Source organism: Acyrthosiphon pisum, chromosome A1 (assembly GCF_005508785.2).
Source record: "Acyrthosiphon pisum isolate AL4f chromosome A1, pea_aphid_22Mar2018_4r6ur, whole genome shotgun sequence".
Taxonomy (NCBI): Eukaryota; Metazoa; Arthropoda; class Insecta; order Hemiptera; family Aphididae; genus Acyrthosiphon; species Acyrthosiphon pisum.
In genome coordinates this window covers 90,761,958-90,782,365 of record NC_042494.1, presented here as the reverse complement: position 1 = coordinate 90,782,365, position 20,408 = coordinate 90,761,958, and the positions used below count along the sequence as shown (strand labels likewise).

Here is a 20,408-nt window from a genome sequence, read left to right as displayed (position 1 = left end):
AAAGTGTGTACTTAGAGTTTTTTTTTTTTGTTTAGTATAAAATCCTAGTTTGGTTATTTTCTGATTTTTCTTTAAAAACATGTTAAACATCGATTTATTATATTTTTAATTTAATTATAAGTACCTACCTACAATGTACATCGGACATAAAAAATAAACCCAAACTAAACCCTTTAGGTAGGTACTTATTAAAGCTCATAAAAGCAATAACAAATCAAAATTAAAACCATATTTTTTTTTTGAAAAATTATAGCAATCATTTTAATTTTTAACTTAGTTAAACCAAATTAAAATAAGTATCTTAAAACACAATTTACTTATTAAATATAAGTTATAAATAAGATGTATTCAAAAGTGTTCACAATGCAGCTGATAGTTTGTTAGCGTAACAAAAAAAAAAAAAAACAATGTCAATGAGAAGATATTTTTTAGTGTTTTCCAAAAAAAAAAAAACAAGTACTTCGACTAATAATAACAATAATAATAATAAATAACTGTCATTAAGAATAAATGTACGTATTTCAATAGTTGACTCTGTTAAATTGTCTTATTGATTTTTGGTTTATACTTTTTTATATAGTCTATGCGAATAAACATAATTAATATATTTCTTACGAAACGAATCGATTACGCACAAGACTACTTGCGGTTGCTATAAAACCGTTATTAATTCCATTTGAAAGTATTGACATACTTTAAAAGAGTTTTTTCTTCAACTTTGTGTAATTAATATAAAAATTGTGTTAACCGAAAAAATTATGCCTTGTTAAACGTTTTTTTTATACTGCCCAACACTGCAACAGTATAATATATAAAAATTTAATATTTTAACTTTTAAGTTGCGCGCATCATTTTGTTTTCGATTCGAGTAAATTTATATATATATAGTCTCGTACGACGTGTACTTACGATACTATACTTTATTTATTACTACTATTATTATATAACAGGATCGTCGCGATACCCGACGAATGCAGTGCGTCATAGTACGCGCGTAAAAGAATATTGATAAAATCCAAAAAAAATATAGTAAAAATACTTTGTCACAACCTATAACCTATATATCTATATGGGCTATATATTATTTCACTCGAAATGTATTTTTGGGGGGGAGGAAATGTAAAGGACTAATCGTTCGCAATGACAATTAATAATTCGTTCAGTGAACTCTGTACAGTTGTATCAAACCGTATCTACTGCAGGGAAACGGCGGGGGTGGAAAGGAAATAAAAAAATAAATACGTCGTACACGAAAGATACAACACGGATGGGTTTTTCGAAGCGGAAAAAAATAAAAGAACAACTCGAGTATAAAATGATCGCGTACAGTCATAGATCCTTAATGCATCGGGTGTGTATAGATGTGTATTGTATTATATACTTTATTTACGAGAGCTAATATTATAGTGCTATATATAAATATATCTCTTTTGCCGGCTGCAGTCACAAGTTACAAACGATTTAATGGTGGCAATGAATATTGAAAATCCTAAAAGTAGGCTGTGTGTTTTGATGATGACGATGAAGAGGGGAAAAAACGCATTACACAAATTACATGTTTCGCTCCTCGACCCCGACTACTAGTGCCTGTGATTTTTTTGTTTTGAAAACTTAATATATGTACATTGTTTTTCGTATATAGGCGTACAACGGTTTCATAACTCCGTCGCTAAATTTTACGGACTGCTCTTAAAATCACTTATGGATAGACTGCAATGTTCGCTAAAGGGTCATTATTATATTGTTAGTATTAAAATTTCATTTTTCAAAAATATAAAGAAAACACTTAGTTATTCACCCCCGCATTCAAAAAACACTACCACTGCCGGTTTGGGTAGGATGATATACCAAAATAAGATGACTGTATTGTACGTCACATGTATAGTCCCTATTATTATTATATCGTGCACGTTAATATTTGCGATAAATGTTTTCAATGTTTTTTATTTTTTTTTAAGTATTTATTCAGAACTATTTTATTCTTATTGTCGTTACCATCTTATATTTAAATATTTTAATAAATGATAGAAGGAAAATATTAATAGTTCCAAAAATCATTAAATTACTATTAGTTTCTTATGCAAATAAAATAATTCATAAGGTTCTAAGTATAGCGATGCTATAATATAATAATTATTATAATTATTACTTAAGTAGTTTTGATACTTACCTTTAAATTAAATAGATTTAAATATTAAAAGTACGGAATATATTATTATTCAGAAAAAGTACTTAACTTATGTCGTGTTATCAGAATAAATAATACACTGTGACATTATGTTTAGAGTTTAGACACATATGTATAGGTACCTAACTACCTAATATAGATGATGAAGTTAGGTTTATAAATCTGTAATAATTATCCTTCCACACTATACATAATAATATTCTATTCTATTCTATAATGAGTAATGAATTACGACGATAATTACCTGTTCGACATAATCGTATACATTATTTAACTTGTATCAAATGGTAAACGAGTTTGGAAAAATGCCAATAAAAATTATCTACAGAATTCAAATGTATACACAATTAATGAGTATGAGTATACCTCCTATATCATAAGTTGAAAATGCTAAATCGTATTTTTGTTTACTGGTTTTGTAAAAAAAAATGTATATTATTATTGAAAATTGAAAAATACACTGTAAATATTAGCGTCTTTCATATTATATTATAATATATTTATTTCATTTTTTTTTACACGATCAAAAATCTAATTTATACTGCGTTGCTGTTGGAATTTTATTATAGTATACTACATCATAGTTAAGAATATTCACGCCTGAGAGTATAAATTAAAAATTTTACATAGGTATTTTGCCTGACGAAACGAAACAAAACATCCATTTATTGCTTAATATTAAATTATTAATAGGTAGGTAATAATTATAATTTTTACTGACTACTACTATATATATTGGATTTATGTAAATAATTTTCGCATGGAATGATTAGAATCGTGAATAACAGATGCAAGACAATTTATTACGAACTGCACAACGATTAACATTAATTATTATCATTTATCGTGGTTTGTAAAAATGTCCATTTATTTCAACCCGACTAAACGGAATGATTACAATAAAAAAAAAAAAAGTTAAACGTTGTAAACACGGAATCCTCCTACTATTTAACCGGATAAAAAAGTTTTTGAAAAAAAGAGACGAATTAAAATAAATTATTGAATTTATTGTAGAAAGTTTTTTAATTCTACTTTTACCTCTGAATTGAAAATGAAGGAATATTTCAAAAAAATTGTACGCGTGTTATTTTCATTGTAATTATGTGTAATGTTATAATTACGATTATACAGCGGGAGGGTGTAAACTGCAGTACCTACCTAGCCAGTAGATACCTACGGAGAATAATGGAAAAGTTTCCAAACAATTCCGCACACAAACGCTAATTGGATGATGGGTCCAACAAATTTTTCAATTAAGCTAGTATATGCTCATTTTTAAATTAAAACCCTCGGGTATTTGTTTTTGTCCAAATCACTGAAATCATAAAGTGGACAAAAAATATAAACCAAACCGAATTAATGTGACAATGATTAGTTTCGGTGAAAATGAATCGATAAAAAAATGTTTTTTAGTTTATATTATAATATATTCTCGGCGTATTAAATATAAACGTGCAGGTTAAGGGAACCAATCTTTTTTTCACCCTAATGACTTATACATTATACACAAATACAGTAACTGAAATTATAACTTATTTGTGCATTGCCATTGCCACGAAACGTATAACTTTAATTAATCAGTATATCATAGGTACTTATACATTTGATAGTTTTTGATACAAGTGAATTTCGCAACAGACAAAAAATGAGTGTTTATCTATTAAAAAAAAACTAATTAAACCGTAAACCAATTGTTTGAAAAGGTTAATGAGAAATCGTAAAAATAGTCACAACTGTTCAGAAATAACATTAAATTATATAATTAAAATTTGTGGTTTTTGTAGATAAAAAAACTATCAGGTACCTACACCGCAAATTAATTTGATTAGATTTTGTAATTAAATGTTATATCGTTATTAATGTTTACTGTCATTATTCACTAAACCCATATTTTCACAATATTTATATTTACACAATTTAATTTTTCATGTTATAGTTAGGTTAACGTAAATGCGTAATAATAATAGTAATAGAAACACTATACGGGACCTGATGATAAACAGACCAGCATATTATAACATGTACCTATAATAGTGACTTACCCATATTATGTAAACGAACTCGTCAGTTTTTATGACTTGCTTTAATTTAATGTAAGACAAAGATGTAAGTAAGTGGTTCAGATGCCAATGCCAAATTTAAAAAAAAAAAAAAAACTAAAAATTACCATTTTTATTTATGGGATAGACCACCACGGTGATTCATGGAAAGCAGTTAATAATGCTAAACCTTTTTTCAAACTGTCGTTGTATGTACAAAGTACGTTATTATTATTCTTTTAGTTTCAATTTTTCAAATAAAAAAAAAAAATAACAAAACTAATGTACCAATACTGCTGTCACTTTAGTGAGGGTATCCGATAAATTCATAAATGTATTCATCTCTCACTATTATAATTTATATTGTTATTAATATAGCATTACTAGCTGCACAAAGTTATTTTATTTATTTTCCTTCCAAATTGCCCAGCGATTATCTCGGTTGAGGTACCTACGTTTTTATTTATAACCGCGACTAATGAAACACACGACGATTATTTTTTTTAACAAACATTATATTATTTTTCAACAATTTATCTCTCGACACAAACTGCGATATCATTTCAGATTTCCATTAAGTCATTTTAAATACCTAACATTATTCGTGATTGATTTTTTTTTTTTTCGTAATCCAACGCAATACGTTTATATTGTACATACACGTGAACATGTTAGGAAATATTCAAATGTTATGCTTCCTGCTTAGTATTATCTTTCTTTTGTGTTGTATGTTTGCCCATATATATTTTCTTAAACATCCTAAGGACATACACATATAGAGTTTCTGTAAATGATCAAACTTCTATAAGTCGACGGGTTGAGTGGTTTTTCTCGTTTTTCTAAACTTTTACTTCTATACGTTCGGTGTTGGGTATACCATTAAACTTAATATTTACCTAACTTTTAAGTTATAAGTGTATGCCATAGTTGATACTTTGACAAAAATACAATTTGAATATCAATAGAAAACTCAGATGATTAAAATCGAATACAATGTTAGCATGTTTTTATGCTTGTGATTTTTCGATTGATGCTTAGGTATCTATATAATATTGAAATATTCCTATCACAATAACTATAACTATAGATACGTTACACGCATGCATTACAGGTTACCGACAGCTATAGACATAATTTTGTGAAACGAATATTGTAAAGATTTATTTATTTTGAGATATTTATAAAGTTTCATGGCCTGTATGTACACAGAAACTTTGACAAAAATACAGTTTAAATTTTATAAGAAAACTCAGATGATTAAAATCGAATAAAATGTTAACATATTTTTATACATATGATTTTTCAATTGATACGTACCTATATAATATTTCAATTTTGGTATCAGAATAACTATATAACTACATAATATCAGAATAATATTATTACACATATTATAACTATATGTGTACCTACGCGTTAAATGCATGTATTACCACATGGCACATTTTGCGACAGCTAGACACACTTTTGTAAAACCAAAATTGGCAATATTGTAAATATCAAATTATTTTGTATTATTTATAAAGCGCATAATATTATGAAATAGGATACCTATTCAAACAGTATAGGTAGGTAAGTACTACCTATATACCTTAAAATGGTACATTATATTAACTTTATCAACTTCCATCCACCGTTACGACTAGTAACTATATATATTTTAAACACTATCGATTGCTTTACATAAGATGTATCCAAAGGTATAATTCACAGTTCATAATATTATATACATATACTATCGTTTTTACATTTTTTAGAAAGGTTAATATCATATAAATCTTATTAACTAATTAAAAACCACGTTACATAATCTATCACGCACTGGTAATTTATAAATACTATTACGAATATCTTGGTTTTTATTTACATTATATATTATCATATATTATATTATATACGACATGTCTGCATTATAATAATAATATGCGAGGCCGTGCAAATTGAGTTTATAATAATTAACTTGATTACATTATTTTGAAACACTATTATTTATCATGCAATTATATTCGTATAAGGGGGTATTGAATGGTTATACATTGAAAGTCACAATAGGCCTTAAATCTTGTACAGTTGCTATCGTAGGTATGAATAAATTTAATGCAACAGGAGATACGAATACCTGACATGATCACTAAAACAGCGGTCACTGCACGCCTGTACATATATACGCTACTGTGTTCAATCTAATATTTATTTGTTATTAGGTACAGTTGCAGTGTTGCACAATTCCCACCGTGATAAATCATTTGAATAATTAACAACTCATTTTATACTATAGAAAAAAAAAAACAGGGAAACAATAACGAAGTAAAAACATTTCGACGATTGCATAACTCGACTTCTGCAGCACACTGCAACAGACGTTATACTTTTACGATTGGTTTTTGATTATTTTATATTTTTATCGGTGAATGGTGATCCACGATTAAAACGTACCTATATAATATTATAACTATAATCGCAATACTTACGACAATTTGCTAAGTGATAGTTGCGAATTAAATGCATGGCCAACCGCAAAGATGACGGTAATTCGTTTAATAATTTGTCCTGATTGTGTGGAACTACCTATGAAACCGATCGCGACGTAGGCCTAATTCTTTAGGCTTAAACAGAGTCGACTCGCAATAACGAAATTAAATAGAGGTTTTTGTTTTTATAACGCAAACCGCGAGTTAATATCACAATAATTATAAACAAACGATTGAATAAAAACAATACAAAAATACAATACACCACGCGTTGTGTATTCAACGAATCCTCAATTTTGACCTATACCTATATGATATTATATATTTTATAATTTATAAATTATTAATAAGTTCTCGAATTGGGAGGTGGTGCATAAGGGGACGGAGCTCCTCTACTATTATTTTTATTTTTTACGTACCCCAACTATTTTTTTTTTTACTCGGGCGGGAGGACGGCACAAACTATAGTGCCCGAAATACTTTTTATTAAAATATGGAGTGGATTTAAATATTGTTGTCAATGATATGAATTTTACATTTTTAATATCAATATTAATTATATCTTTTCTATAGTTTAGAGTGTTTAGACAGACTACCCATAATACCTTTTGGTATTTACGGGTCTGTGTTGAATAATTTTGCACTTGGAACGCAATTTTTTGGACTGTGTTCCCTCTTACTTAATAATATCCCCGATTCGGGCGCTGAATTTATTATCATATACAAACGTCAAACAATATTTGCAGCTATCCGATCGCAAAACGTACGTTTACCATTACGACGATACCAGCTGACGTGCCCCTCGATCCGTATCAGAAGAAAATATTGTACGGGAAAAAAACCAACAGGAAAATCGTCACCGTCACGACATTATATTATAGTTACGAAACATACCTACGGAACGTGTGTGGTGTGCAGCGCATAATATTATTTTTACGCGTAATGCGTTACGTGGAAAAAGTTCTCAAGCGCATGTGAACTTTTTAAATTTTTTCTCGCGCGCACGTCAGCCAATAAGCGCATTCGTCACTGCAAGAGCGGGTTTGCATCATTTTCGCATTACCTACGACGGTCCCCTCCCCTCCGGTGCCGCCGACTGTACACTTGCAGCGGGCCCGCACGCACACCTCGTTGCTCAATACCGTAGATTTAATAATTATTATCAATTTACATTATGTACGAGATGTTACTTTTTATTTTATTTTTTCCACCTTACCGATTATTATATTTTTTTCTCGTCGGGCCGCCGCCGCAGAAGAGATAGTGTCTCTCCATATACCATTATATTATTACAATAATAATATAATAGGTACTGCAGGTATACACCGTACGCGCGCAGATGACCCATATGGTGGGCTGCAAACGCGCGGGAAACAGGTTACGCGCGCGGGACGCTAATTTACCGATGCATTTCACTTTCCCTATACTATACTGTATAATTTACCATAGTAATATAATATATAATACGTTATTAAATTGTTGTTTACCGCCGAATTATGCTAAACTATGTTTATACATTTAAACCGTGAATTTTACCGGATAAATTCCGTTTCATAACGTGTTTTTCTGATTTTTTTGCCTATGCAGCGCTGCTGCTCAGCAACACGTACGAAATATCATATAGGTAGTGATAAATTCATGTGAAATTATAATATCATTGCTATACCTATTATACACCTAATATAGTATTGTACATTCATATTATTATCATCGGGACGAACCGATTAAATAATATATTATAATAATGTCACAGGTACAATAATTCTCGTGGTGTGTTATAACAGTTCTTTGTTGTCGTATGTATTTTTCATTACGTACCACCAGATACAGAATATTATATTATTATTATTATCATTATCAAATGCGAGTAGTGGCACAAATGACAATACAAGACGGACTATTATATATACAATAATATCGCTAATATAGAAAAATGCACAAGCGCAAAAAAATAATTTTTTTTAATTTTTGTTAAATCCGTTTTATAATTACTAAAAAAAAAAAACAACGATGGGTTCATAATATTATGTTTGCATAAAATATAAGGACATGTGTATAATTATTGCAATGTTATGAGTGGGCTACTGCAACGAGTCCAGCGCCATTAACCATTATTTAATATTAATTGTATTTTACACACAGACGAAAATACTAAAGCTCATCTCCATCTGTCAGTAGGGTCGTAGACACACGGTATGGTGAAGGATGCGAACCCTTTCGTTTCAAAACTACGTATCTGATTATTTTTATTTACAGTTATTATATAATGATAAAAAAAAAAAAATCATTAACATATTAAGTATGTATAATGTATATATGTAAAATAGCCTAATCAATTTTAAGTCGAGTGTTACTGCTGGGTCCACTCGCCTCACGCTTTCAAAGTCAATTGAATCCAGCTCATGTGCTTATTGTAACTATTATTACAGATTGATATATATATATTCAAATAAATGTAAAAAAATAAATATATACTATTTAGAAAGACGTAAGAAAACATAATTTATACTAAAAACACATAGACGTCCAGGTAAAAATCTAGATCTAGAGAAAACTACGTCTGAGTAAAAGGTAAAATTAGTGATGCATTTATGGAAAGCAAAATGTTCAAGGCTAGAAACTTTCCCAAATACGGGAATAGATACCGCATTAAACTTTACAACCCTGATATATTTCCCAACATATTAGGTACATCGCAATTATTGAAAATATTTTGCGCATTTTCTGTGTCAACAGCTACATCTGAACGGATGGCTTCTTGCCTTAAAAAGTTGCAAACTATTTAAGAAATACCACGGGAGAAGTAAATACTTGTTTTTCAAATTTAATGAGTAAAAGTTTACTTGATAATTTTAATATTATATGGACTTCTGAAGGTCTCCTTTATAAATATATATGTAATAGACACGTGATGTTCCTGATGTGAATCGTGACAACATTTTTATTATACAAATAACAGTTGTAAAAATATAAGAAGTAGGTACCTAAAACGTAATTTAAATATTGTTGTAACACAATATAAACTTGTCAAATGATTTTTCACTGTTTTAAATAAATTCTTTAAGTAATTATTAATAATTATATTAAAAATAATGGATAAACAATAGAATATGAAAACAATCGTTGCCAACATGATGTTAGGAACGAGTTTGGAGTTTCATAAGCGCCAATTAAATTGTCGCATACGCCTAGTTAAATAATAATTATTATTATTTTGTCGCTTACTCCATGCAACAACAGTCGCTCATGTATTTTTTTCGAAATTAATGTGACCTACGATCAATTTTGAAGTTATTATCTAAACGACATGTCTCTTTCGTCAAATCTTTAAATGGCAAAATGACATGCTTAGGTTTATATTGTCGGTTAGCCATTTTACAGATCGATGCGTCAGAATTTTAGAAAAATGTTGATTCCAATATCTAATTTTCGCCAAAATTGTCGCTTACGCCTTTTTATCTAATAGGGCTTGATTTGCTGTTAATGACAATTTATAAATCGTTGTCAATTTATTGTAAGTTTTAATTGTTATAGAAATTGTCACTGAGAGTCGTGGAAAAACAGAATATGTCCTACGGCATAGGTATTATGTGGATCATGTTCGTACACGTTATAATGAGTACCTATTATTTAAATAGCAAGTGCATATTCTCATATGCACTTGTTTACGTATGTCGCGTCATTGATTTTTCTCGGAAAATACGATTTCATTGTAAATAATATGCAATTCCCAAGAAGGTATTGTCTCCGACAAAATTTTCATCTACGACAAATTTAATTTAATTTAAAAACTATAATAGAAACTAGAAAGTACCTAACAAATAATATGTGTGTTTTTTATTTTATAATTTTCTTATATATATTGTGATAACATTTTGGATCAGTAAAAATTCTTCAATCTTAGGATGGTTTTGATAGCAAATTATTTTTACTTGCTACTTGGATAGTTCAAAAGTAAAAATATAGGGTAACTCTCTCATTTGTATACCTATTTACTAGATATTTAATCAAGTTATTTTTCTTGAAGAATTATTCTGGTTAATGGAACAAGAAATTAATTTCCTTTTCTAGTAAATGGTTATGTAATATGCAACATCAATAATTATTTTTATTTTTACCTTATTTATTACCTATTTAATTATTTATAAATTAACTTAACTTGAATTTATACCAATTAAAATAAGTTAAGTTAAAAATTAAATTAATGAAAATTAAATTTTAAAAATTTAAGTCAAAAAGTTAATATTAATTAAATTTTTTAACTCACTATTATGTCCAGGTTTGGTAATAGTGATGAATTATGATCAGCTGTTTTTAAGTAGGTATTTAAATTGTAAATTGCGTTACTGTGTGTCGTGATATGTTTATATAGAACCATTTCGGTGGATTGACCATGATAGCAGTCGGTACAACAATAAATATTAAAAACTTCAGACAAAATATTGGTTGAGTTAGAACAAAAAAATAAATAAATTATTACTATAAATTATACAACAAAAAGTTTGATCACAATTCCTTAGGTTTTAAAGTTTTTTTTTACTGATCGCAGTATAAAAGTTTTGCTGTATGATAATACATATTAAATTAAACCGAAGTACTACACAGTTGACTATTAAATGTATGTTTTGTGTTCTGTATAGGTAGGTAGGTACTTGATACATGTGTAACGACTTACAATTCGATTGTGTTAAGTAAATATTATATTATCCTGTGGTTAAAAATATTATGCGTATTATACTTAAATATGCCATTGGTTCCTTCTCCATAAATAATTCCATTATTGTCAGCCACGAGAAAGTCATGTGTGTATACGCCTCTGCAATGATTGACACTGAATGATTCAATGACGGGACAGCCCTCCTTGTTTATATAAATGTCAAATATTTGGAACGAAAAAAGCATAGATAAACATTAAACAACAATGAGAATTTCATTATCATGTGAATCATTTATATAAAAAAAAACACCGGCCATTAAGAAATTAAACGAAAATGTTACATAAGTAAACCATAGTAATAACCATCAAATAGTTAAAGAATTTTACTAGTTTGTAAAATTATGTTTGAAACATATATAATATCCTTTTAGGCATAAACTCAAAACTTTATACTCAAGTAGAGTATACTGTATAAATATATATAATACATTTGAGATACATGTTTGACTTAATAATATCATTAGAATATATTGAAACAATGTGTGACCTAAGTATACTACAATATAATATGTCTAAGGTCATAATCACATTCGATTGTAAATAAACATAAAGTTTACTTACATTCTATTATTTCTATTTTTTTATATAAGTTTATTAAGCAACAACTGTGTATTTGTATAAACCTATAATAATAGTCGTTGGTCGAGCAGTCATAAGATGTAATGATGAAAATAAACAAATCCAGTCTTATTTTATCTTTATTTTTCTTTATGCAAAACATAACTACCTAAATTATTTATTCTAAATGGCCTATTTAATTTAAATGAAAACATTTTTCGAGAGTTTAAACGCAATCGTACTTACACCGATATTTTTTAACCAACGATTAACTTTGACAACATTTGAAATTATTATAATATTATACATACTTACAACATTTTTAATACCCGGTGAAGACTTCTGCCTGGAAAAGTTAATAATACGGTTATCAATATATGAGAAGATTAGTCACACGATAAGAGTATTATACTTATGAGCATCGTGATTAGCATATTAATGAGGTTTTTTATTTGCTGATTGCCTGATTATGATAATATTTAGTTGTTATTTTATATTATGTTCAACTTAATTCGCTTCAATCAATAAAATATATTCAAAAGACTAAAAAGTCTGATGTTAAGCAATAAAAAAATATAAGCAAACTAAATGTCCTATCTAATTTAAAAAAAAAAAATCAAACGTTTAATTTTTCTATTATCGTTATAATTTTGTTATAACATACCCTTAAGCTCAATTTCAAATATAATCATTTTACAGCTGGGTATCTAAATAAAGACCATATTATTTTAACTGTGAACTATTTTATTAATTTAAAATATTAATTTTCCATATTGAATGTAAAGCATTTCTTGTGTTAGTTTGTACTAATGAAAATGTATTTATAGAAGAGTAGAAGATATTTTATAGCGATGGTTAAAATATAAAAGTACCGTTTGTTTTTACTTGATATTAATTTTTAATACCTAAATATAATGCTCGTAATATTATGTTTTGAGTATTGAACCATTTAAACAATTATTGTTTAGCTTTCATATAATAATTGACTTTAATTTTGCATATTATTATAATATTCATCAGTATCGCCAGCAAGAAATAACTATTTTAACGTGTTTGTTTTAGGATTAACCTAAGTGGCGGAATGCAGAATGTTTTAGGGAGGATAGCGGCCACATTGGTTATTTTATGTCCAGTAATTGTCTTTACAATACCGGAGTCTGCTATTCAAGCGTCATCAATCAAATCCAGTCAAACTGAACAAGTAAAGAAATATTATTTTGAATCGATGCATATTAATAATTATTCTTAATAAAAATAAAATTATAACTTTCTGCACCTTAGAAAACATTATTAAACAACAATTTAACTAAAATTATTCAATTTAAAATGTATATATTCACGGAAACCAATTTTAAGTTTACATACAGAATAAATATAACACGTCGTGTAATAAGTCATAAATTAAAGTATCTCGTATCATTACACGCGTTGAGTTCTGACAAACAAAATCATAAATGCCTAAATTATGTTTGAGAATAATGTGTGAGTACTACCTGTAATGTTTTATAGTGATGTAGGTGTATGTTTACTTTATATTTTATAGATATAGTATAGGTACTTCACGAATGTATTCAAGTTTTAAAAAGGTACAATTTGTTTAAACATATATTATTTATACTTTTATTAAAAAAAAATTCCATCTCTATGTTCCAATGACATAATATGCTTTATAATATTATTATAATATATTATACACAGTCTAAATTTGTTTAGGATTATAAATAAAATCCATAATATACTATAGTTGTTGAATAGTTTATATAGGTACGTAGATAGGTATATTATGTATGCAAGTTAAATGATATTCAAATAATATTATTAACTGTGAATATAGTAGTACGTTTCAAACATAACCAATATTATATCGATCAGCTCTATATTTTAATGGTAACTATTTAATATACCTATAATATATACGTTTAAATGACCATAGGATAACTCGGACTACACGAGGTCTTTCGACGAAGACCAAGAGGAGAAACGGGCATGGCGAGATTTGCAGACGGCTGGCTGGGGAAAACGTGGTTGGCAAAACTTAAAGACCACGTGGGGCAAACGGGCACAGGACTGGCAGAATTTGCACTCGTCGTGGGGCAAGAGGCAGGGCTGGCAAAAGTTACACGGCGGATGGGGAAAGCGCGGATGGAAGGACATGCAGTCCGGGGGCTGGGGAAAGAGGTTTAAGGATCAGGTACGTGTATTTTGGTACTCGCACGCGTAGGCGGTCGTGTAGAGTTTTACAATTTATGACGTTTGCTTGACTGCACTATTTTCACATATATTATTATTTATTAATATTATTGTTAACGTCAATAAAATGTGAAATGTGTATTATGCGCAGGAATAATAATAATACTAATTACAATACAATTTATATCCGAATATATTATTATGATATTTTGATTGTTCAATAATATTGTTATTATAACATTATAGCCCGCCAGTGGTCAATTGTCTCAGTTTGACGAGTATCTAGACAAATACGAAGAAGAAAATCCTAACGAAGCAGAAAAACGATCATGGGACAATTTCCAGGGATCTTGGGGCAAAAGAGCAGCTGATTGGACAAGCTTTAGAGGTAAGCCGGTAAGCCAAACATTTTAACTAATTTAGTATAAACTGATCATTATTGTTGATATGTTAAATGGAAAATTCTGTAATTTACATTAGGTAAGTAACAGTTGACCTGTCAGGGCTCACCTTCATTAATTATTTATTTATTATATAGTATACGGACTGCCGACTGAGCACATATGTTACATAAGCGTGGGTAGAATTTCTGGCAGGGTAGTCATACATAAGTACCTACATAACTACATAACATATTAGTCATTAACACACACACACACACACACACACACACATATTACGTATATATAATATTTATATTGACACCTAAGTTACAAAAACTAATCTGGATGGGGTAATCTCATTTAACTACATTTACCTACCATGGTAAAAAATTATTTTATGATTGACTATAAATTATCATAATAATAATATTGAATATTGAGGGGGACGGGGGGAGTTCACAGAGTAGTCAAGTGCCTACCATGACTACCCCGTGCGCACGCTTATGTTAACATACAAAATCTATCATTATTTTTTATTTTTTAAGCAATAATTAGGTAGTATTCTAAATTTTAATTACTTCTGCCATATGTATAATATTATTAGCACTATTAATATGCTTTACTCACCATATTATATACTACATAGGTTCGTATAAAAGACAACTAGACGATGCACGAAAGATCCTTTGTTTGATAAACTACCCAAATATTAAATTTTTTTAACACTTTCGGTACTATTCACTGTGAATTGTTTCTAAACATAAGCAAAAATACTTACGTTATCTATTTACTATACATGTTTTACACTAAGAACATTTAAAACAAGCCATTTGAACGTGTTTTTAAATAATTCACAATTAATAATGAGCATTCAGCATAAATGACAAAGAAGAGATTGCAAAATTAGTTCCCAAAGAGGTTCCTGCAGGGAGCTTCTCGAGAGAGACCAGGGAGATTTCAAAGATTATTTGGGAGGAAATAACAAAACTGTTAATTATTGCACTACAAACATGGTTAGATTTACATCAAAATGTAGTTATCTATATAATTACTACATATCGTAAAGTTAAATTATTATAGTTATTCATTCAGTTTTTCTTGATTTAACATAATAATTACTTACATAATAAAGTTAAGTAAAAGTACCATACATTTCGTAGCTCCCATCAGTATAGTCTCCAAATGGAAGCCTGTAGATGAGTAGGTATTCCTGGAAGCACCCTCGCTATTAGGGTTGAAAACTGAAATATACTAAAGGATGTTTTAAGTTAAAAAGATTATCATAATCTACATTTAAACAAAAGCATCGTACAGCGTTTTAATCTTTTGAGTTAAAATTGTAGTCATTAAAATATTAGGTTATATTATATTAACATGTGCTTATGCGAAACCATGTGAAATGTGTTTATAAATTATTATACCCTACATTCTACATTACAGTACCTATTACACAATAATATAATAATATAATATATTATGACCAAATTATTATCACCATATTAATACATATAATATTATTGTCATAATATAATAATTGAACCAAAACCTTTTATTTGTAATATTTTTAAAGAAAAACCGATACATTAAAAAAAAAAAAATGTATTAAAAGAAAAGTTATATAACACATTAATAATTCCATTGTTGATTTTCAACAGTCAACACGAACCACAACTTTAATACAAGAATAGTAGGTAGGTAAAACTCAAAATAAAAGATTTATTTAACGTTAAAATTTGTTACTCACTTGGATGCATTTTTGAACAAATGAACCAATAACAATTAATGTTTGATGTTAATGATGGAATAAAATAATTTTTAATAAATATACCCTAAACGTAAACAATATACATGGCAATGTCTCGAGTGTTATAATATAGCATTGTATTAATCACATTTTTAAATTAAAAATATACAGTCGATTATAATACTTATATTTATATAATATACTGAAAACGATATTATTTTTATTCTTACAGTTTATTACGCAGCCTTAAAAATGTATTGTTTAACATAATTAATCCTTATTACCTTACATTTATCCTTACCTACGTCAGTACGTCATTACATATGTCAATATTGTGGCGCAATAATTTAATCCACATAATAGGGGTAGCTGATCTAGATAGAAAAATATGCATAGCATATATATAGATGGTAATAACTAATAGGTAAACAAGATTACACTTTTGGTTATTATTCATTATAATATATAACAACACGGGGATTTGGGTATAAGGTGGACATTTCAGTTACGAAGGTTGCATCAATATTTTCACTTGACTTTTAATGTAAACAAAACCTCAGTTATGGTGTGATGTTAAAGTATAGTTACAATTATCTATACTTTTAACCATATGCCACATGTCAGACTGAAACTATTCATTTTTATTGAGACATACTCATTTATTAATTGTATATAGGCTTAAATGATCTAAAATTAAATATGGTTAAAATAAAAATAAATTGTTAAATTTTATTTTATAAATAATAATATAATTATAATATCTAAAAAAAGGATAGTAGAAAATTCCCTTTAAATGCATTTTAATATAAAATAGTTTGTTAAATAAACGTACAAAATTGATCTCTTAAATCTTTTATACTTTGATGAAATAGTATATTATAAAATGATCTTAATATCCGTATTCAATGTGACTTAAGTTCCAAATAACTGGTATACAGTACCTTATATCCAATGTTTTAGTTTTCTACATAATATCGTTGGTGAAAAATCTGAAATTAATGAGATAAAAATTCATTCTAAAATCAATATATTCATCGCTCCTCCCATAATCTAATATATATACTTGTACATTAGAAAAACAATAAATATGAATATAGTCGTAGTTACGAGTATGAGAGTAGATACGAGTATGAATATAATACTCGTATTTATGTAATAAAAATAAATGTTTTCAGTAATTTGTTTTCAAAAATCCAAACTTAATATTTATATAAATTATAGTAATGTGTCTTACTTCAACATTATGACGTACAAATATGTTAGGTTTGTAGTTTGTATAATATACTGCAATTTTAAATTATATAAGTAATATTTATGTACCGGCTTCTGCGTGTTTCTATATCGGCGGGCAACTTATCAACACGGAGGTGCTATATTTAACGTGTTGTAAATATAAAACGAATAGACTATACGCTCATTGTGATGCAGTTTATTATGCGCGTGTAAATTTAAAAAAAAAGTGAATAAATAATAATAATAAAAAAAAAATAATACATATATATATACTTTGTGTGCAAACAGGTTCGTGGGGGAAAAGAAATCCCGTGGACTACATGAACGAGTACTCAGGATATGGAGACAACGATAATTACAAAGCTTATATTTTTCCGCCAGGTAAATTACGTTTAAATTGAATACTTAATGCGCATACTACCTCTATTCGTTTACAATATGGGCTCGGAGGAGACGATTGTTACGCTTGTAATTTGAATTGAAAATGTGTGCTAAGCACCTGCCACTATACACAGTCATTCGAAACAGGTGTACATATATATATATATATATTACTTTGTTAACAGTGGAAGTAATATATTAACGGTTTCAAACGAACAGTTATTCGATAGACATTATCCCTTGTACAGTATATAATATACATAATACAAGTCCACCACAATTAGGTATTACATTGCGTATCAATAGTTTTTTTTTTTTTTTTGGGGGGGGGGTTTGGGGAGGGGACAATAGTTGCAACATAGTAATTAATCATTTCAGTTTATGACTGATAAAATAAAAATATTTTCTGGTAGATACGTTGCATTAAATGACTGCCAAAATTACACGTAATTATATGATGCTTAAAAAGAAAATGTGTTTATTATCCTTTTTGGGAATGAATGCTGCAAAAATTTAATTTCACTCGCAACTCAACCTTCGTAGTTAATAATTAGTGGCAACAAGTGGTACTTTAAAAAGCTTTTTTATGGAATTTCCCAATAGTTTTCTAGAAAATACGAAAACTTGTGACTGAAAATCGTTTGGCAAATCTGGATTTGACTCCCTATTGGGAGCAAAACTTTTTGCATTTTATTTCATACTTGCAGAAACATCGACGTTGGGCTTTGTATAGACATTTTCAATTTTAATTCCAAATACTTTAAGAAGTTTAATCATATAGCATGTTTATACCCATATAAAAACATTACAAAATTTAACATGAGAATTTATTTTTTTAACACGAAGATGTAATATATATTTTCTTTTAAGGATTAAAGAAATCACTGTTTAATTTCATAACGATATTATATTTTTATCTGTATAAGATTCATGTCTGTGGTTATTTAACTAACGTTTTAATCTATTTTACGAACATTTCAAGTTTATTGATTTATTAATTTTACATTTTTACGCTGGCAATATTTTTAAACTATATTTTTCTTCGGCTTTTTGGTCTGTGATTTTCCTTATTTTTAAGTCTTATAATATCATTGTAATTGCCTCAGACGCTACCTATATATATCATGCCCCCTTGCTATTTCCTCTAACCCCTTTAAGCCTAGCGTGTATCCACGGTTGAGTGCTTATCATAAAACCCTTAGACTCTACAACGAAGGCCTTAATATACACGTGTAGTTACAATATATATAGACATATACGTAGGACGTAGGCACGCCTACATTATGATGATTCATATATTATGTCATCGCACGTAATCGGCAGAACCCACAATCTCATCGCTGTACATTTCTTCCCAAAATGTCTGTATACGTTCCCCATTTACGAATAACTCCGCTCTCAATATTTTGGTGAAAATATAAAACCATAGTGTTTGTGGTGTCCAACTCACTCGTTCGCGATCCTGCACCAACCAAAAACATGACCTTCCTTGCTAATTTTTGATTGCGCATAAGACCTAGTGTGACCTAGGCGAACTAATTACTCTTATTTACCGAATATTCCTACCATAATCTCGTCACATCTACTTCTTTATGGACTTGGTAACTGCAAAATGGTCTTCCTTTTATTTCAGTGAAGCTCGCTTTTTATGTACGGTATGTCTCACCGGGCCGAATCTAACGTCACACCCAAATGCTCCTTATTCTCCTGTTTGTGTAAAGTCCTTGTCATAGTATAATATAGCTGTACTACAATATTATTTTTTTAACATAAGCACTGACAAAAATATTTTTTACATTTCAGGTTACAATAGTTATTTACCCAACTTCCAAACGGAATATGAAAAATGAGACGTCAATTCTCAACTTTTGAAAGTACTACCACGAAAAAAATATTAACTATTAGCCCTAAATTTACAGACTATATTATACTTATATCAGATTGTGAAATAAAATTAATATATGTACCTATGCCTCCGTAATAATATTATTACATTCAAGTAATCATTAAAAATATTTTTGTGCATTTATATAAACTTTTTTTTGTTCAGGTAAATATTAAATATTAATAACCAAAATTATATTTATTTATTTTTTAATCTTATGAACAAAAATTATGTTTCCTCACTCGTACTATGAGCTGATTAATGGTTGAGACTATATAATATGTTTATATGATGCATTTGAATTAACCTATTACATATACATACTAATGCATAATATCCAAACAAATACATTTATATAATAATAATTATAACACAAAATAAGAATATCAATAATTGTTATTCAGACGTAAATTGACATATAGACACGAAGCTGTCATATTAATCGGTATTGTAACTTTATAGTGAACTTTTAGAAAATTGCAATTTCAGATGTCTTTATTTAAAATCAGTTAAGACCATTATAATATATTAGACCATAAATATAGCACAAAAAGTTCAGGATCTCGTTTCCATAAAATAAATTTTCACGAGTCGTGAAAACATTTAGTATTTTACGTAG

At 28.5% G+C, this 20,408-nt stretch overlaps 1 protein-coding gene across 2 annotated transcripts in view; it reads left to right on the top strand.

Annotated features, from left to right (window-relative positions):
• The window catches only part of LOC100166656 (prothoracicostatic peptides), a 35,533-nt gene extending 15,497 nt beyond the window's left edge, over window positions 1-20,036 (top strand). Inside the window, exons 2-6 of one of the 2 annotated variants that reach the window (XR_510760.3) lie at window positions 13,036-13,174; window positions 13,907-14,164; window positions 14,410-14,559; window positions 17,812-17,904; window positions 19,708-19,796. Coding sequence is in view for 1 of the 2 variants with exons in the window: in XM_001949730.5 (XP_001949765.2) it covers window positions 13,055-13,174; window positions 13,907-14,164; window positions 14,410-14,551; window positions 17,812-17,904; window positions 19,708-19,754 (660 nt within the window). In the remaining variant the exon portion in view is untranslated. Of the gene's footprint in view, window positions 1-13,035; window positions 13,175-13,906; window positions 14,165-14,409; window positions 14,560-17,811; window positions 17,905-19,707 lie in introns of both variants that reach the window. The other variant, XM_001949730.5, reaches the window with a different exon arrangement.
• Window positions 20,037-20,408: the final 372 nt, after the last annotated feature.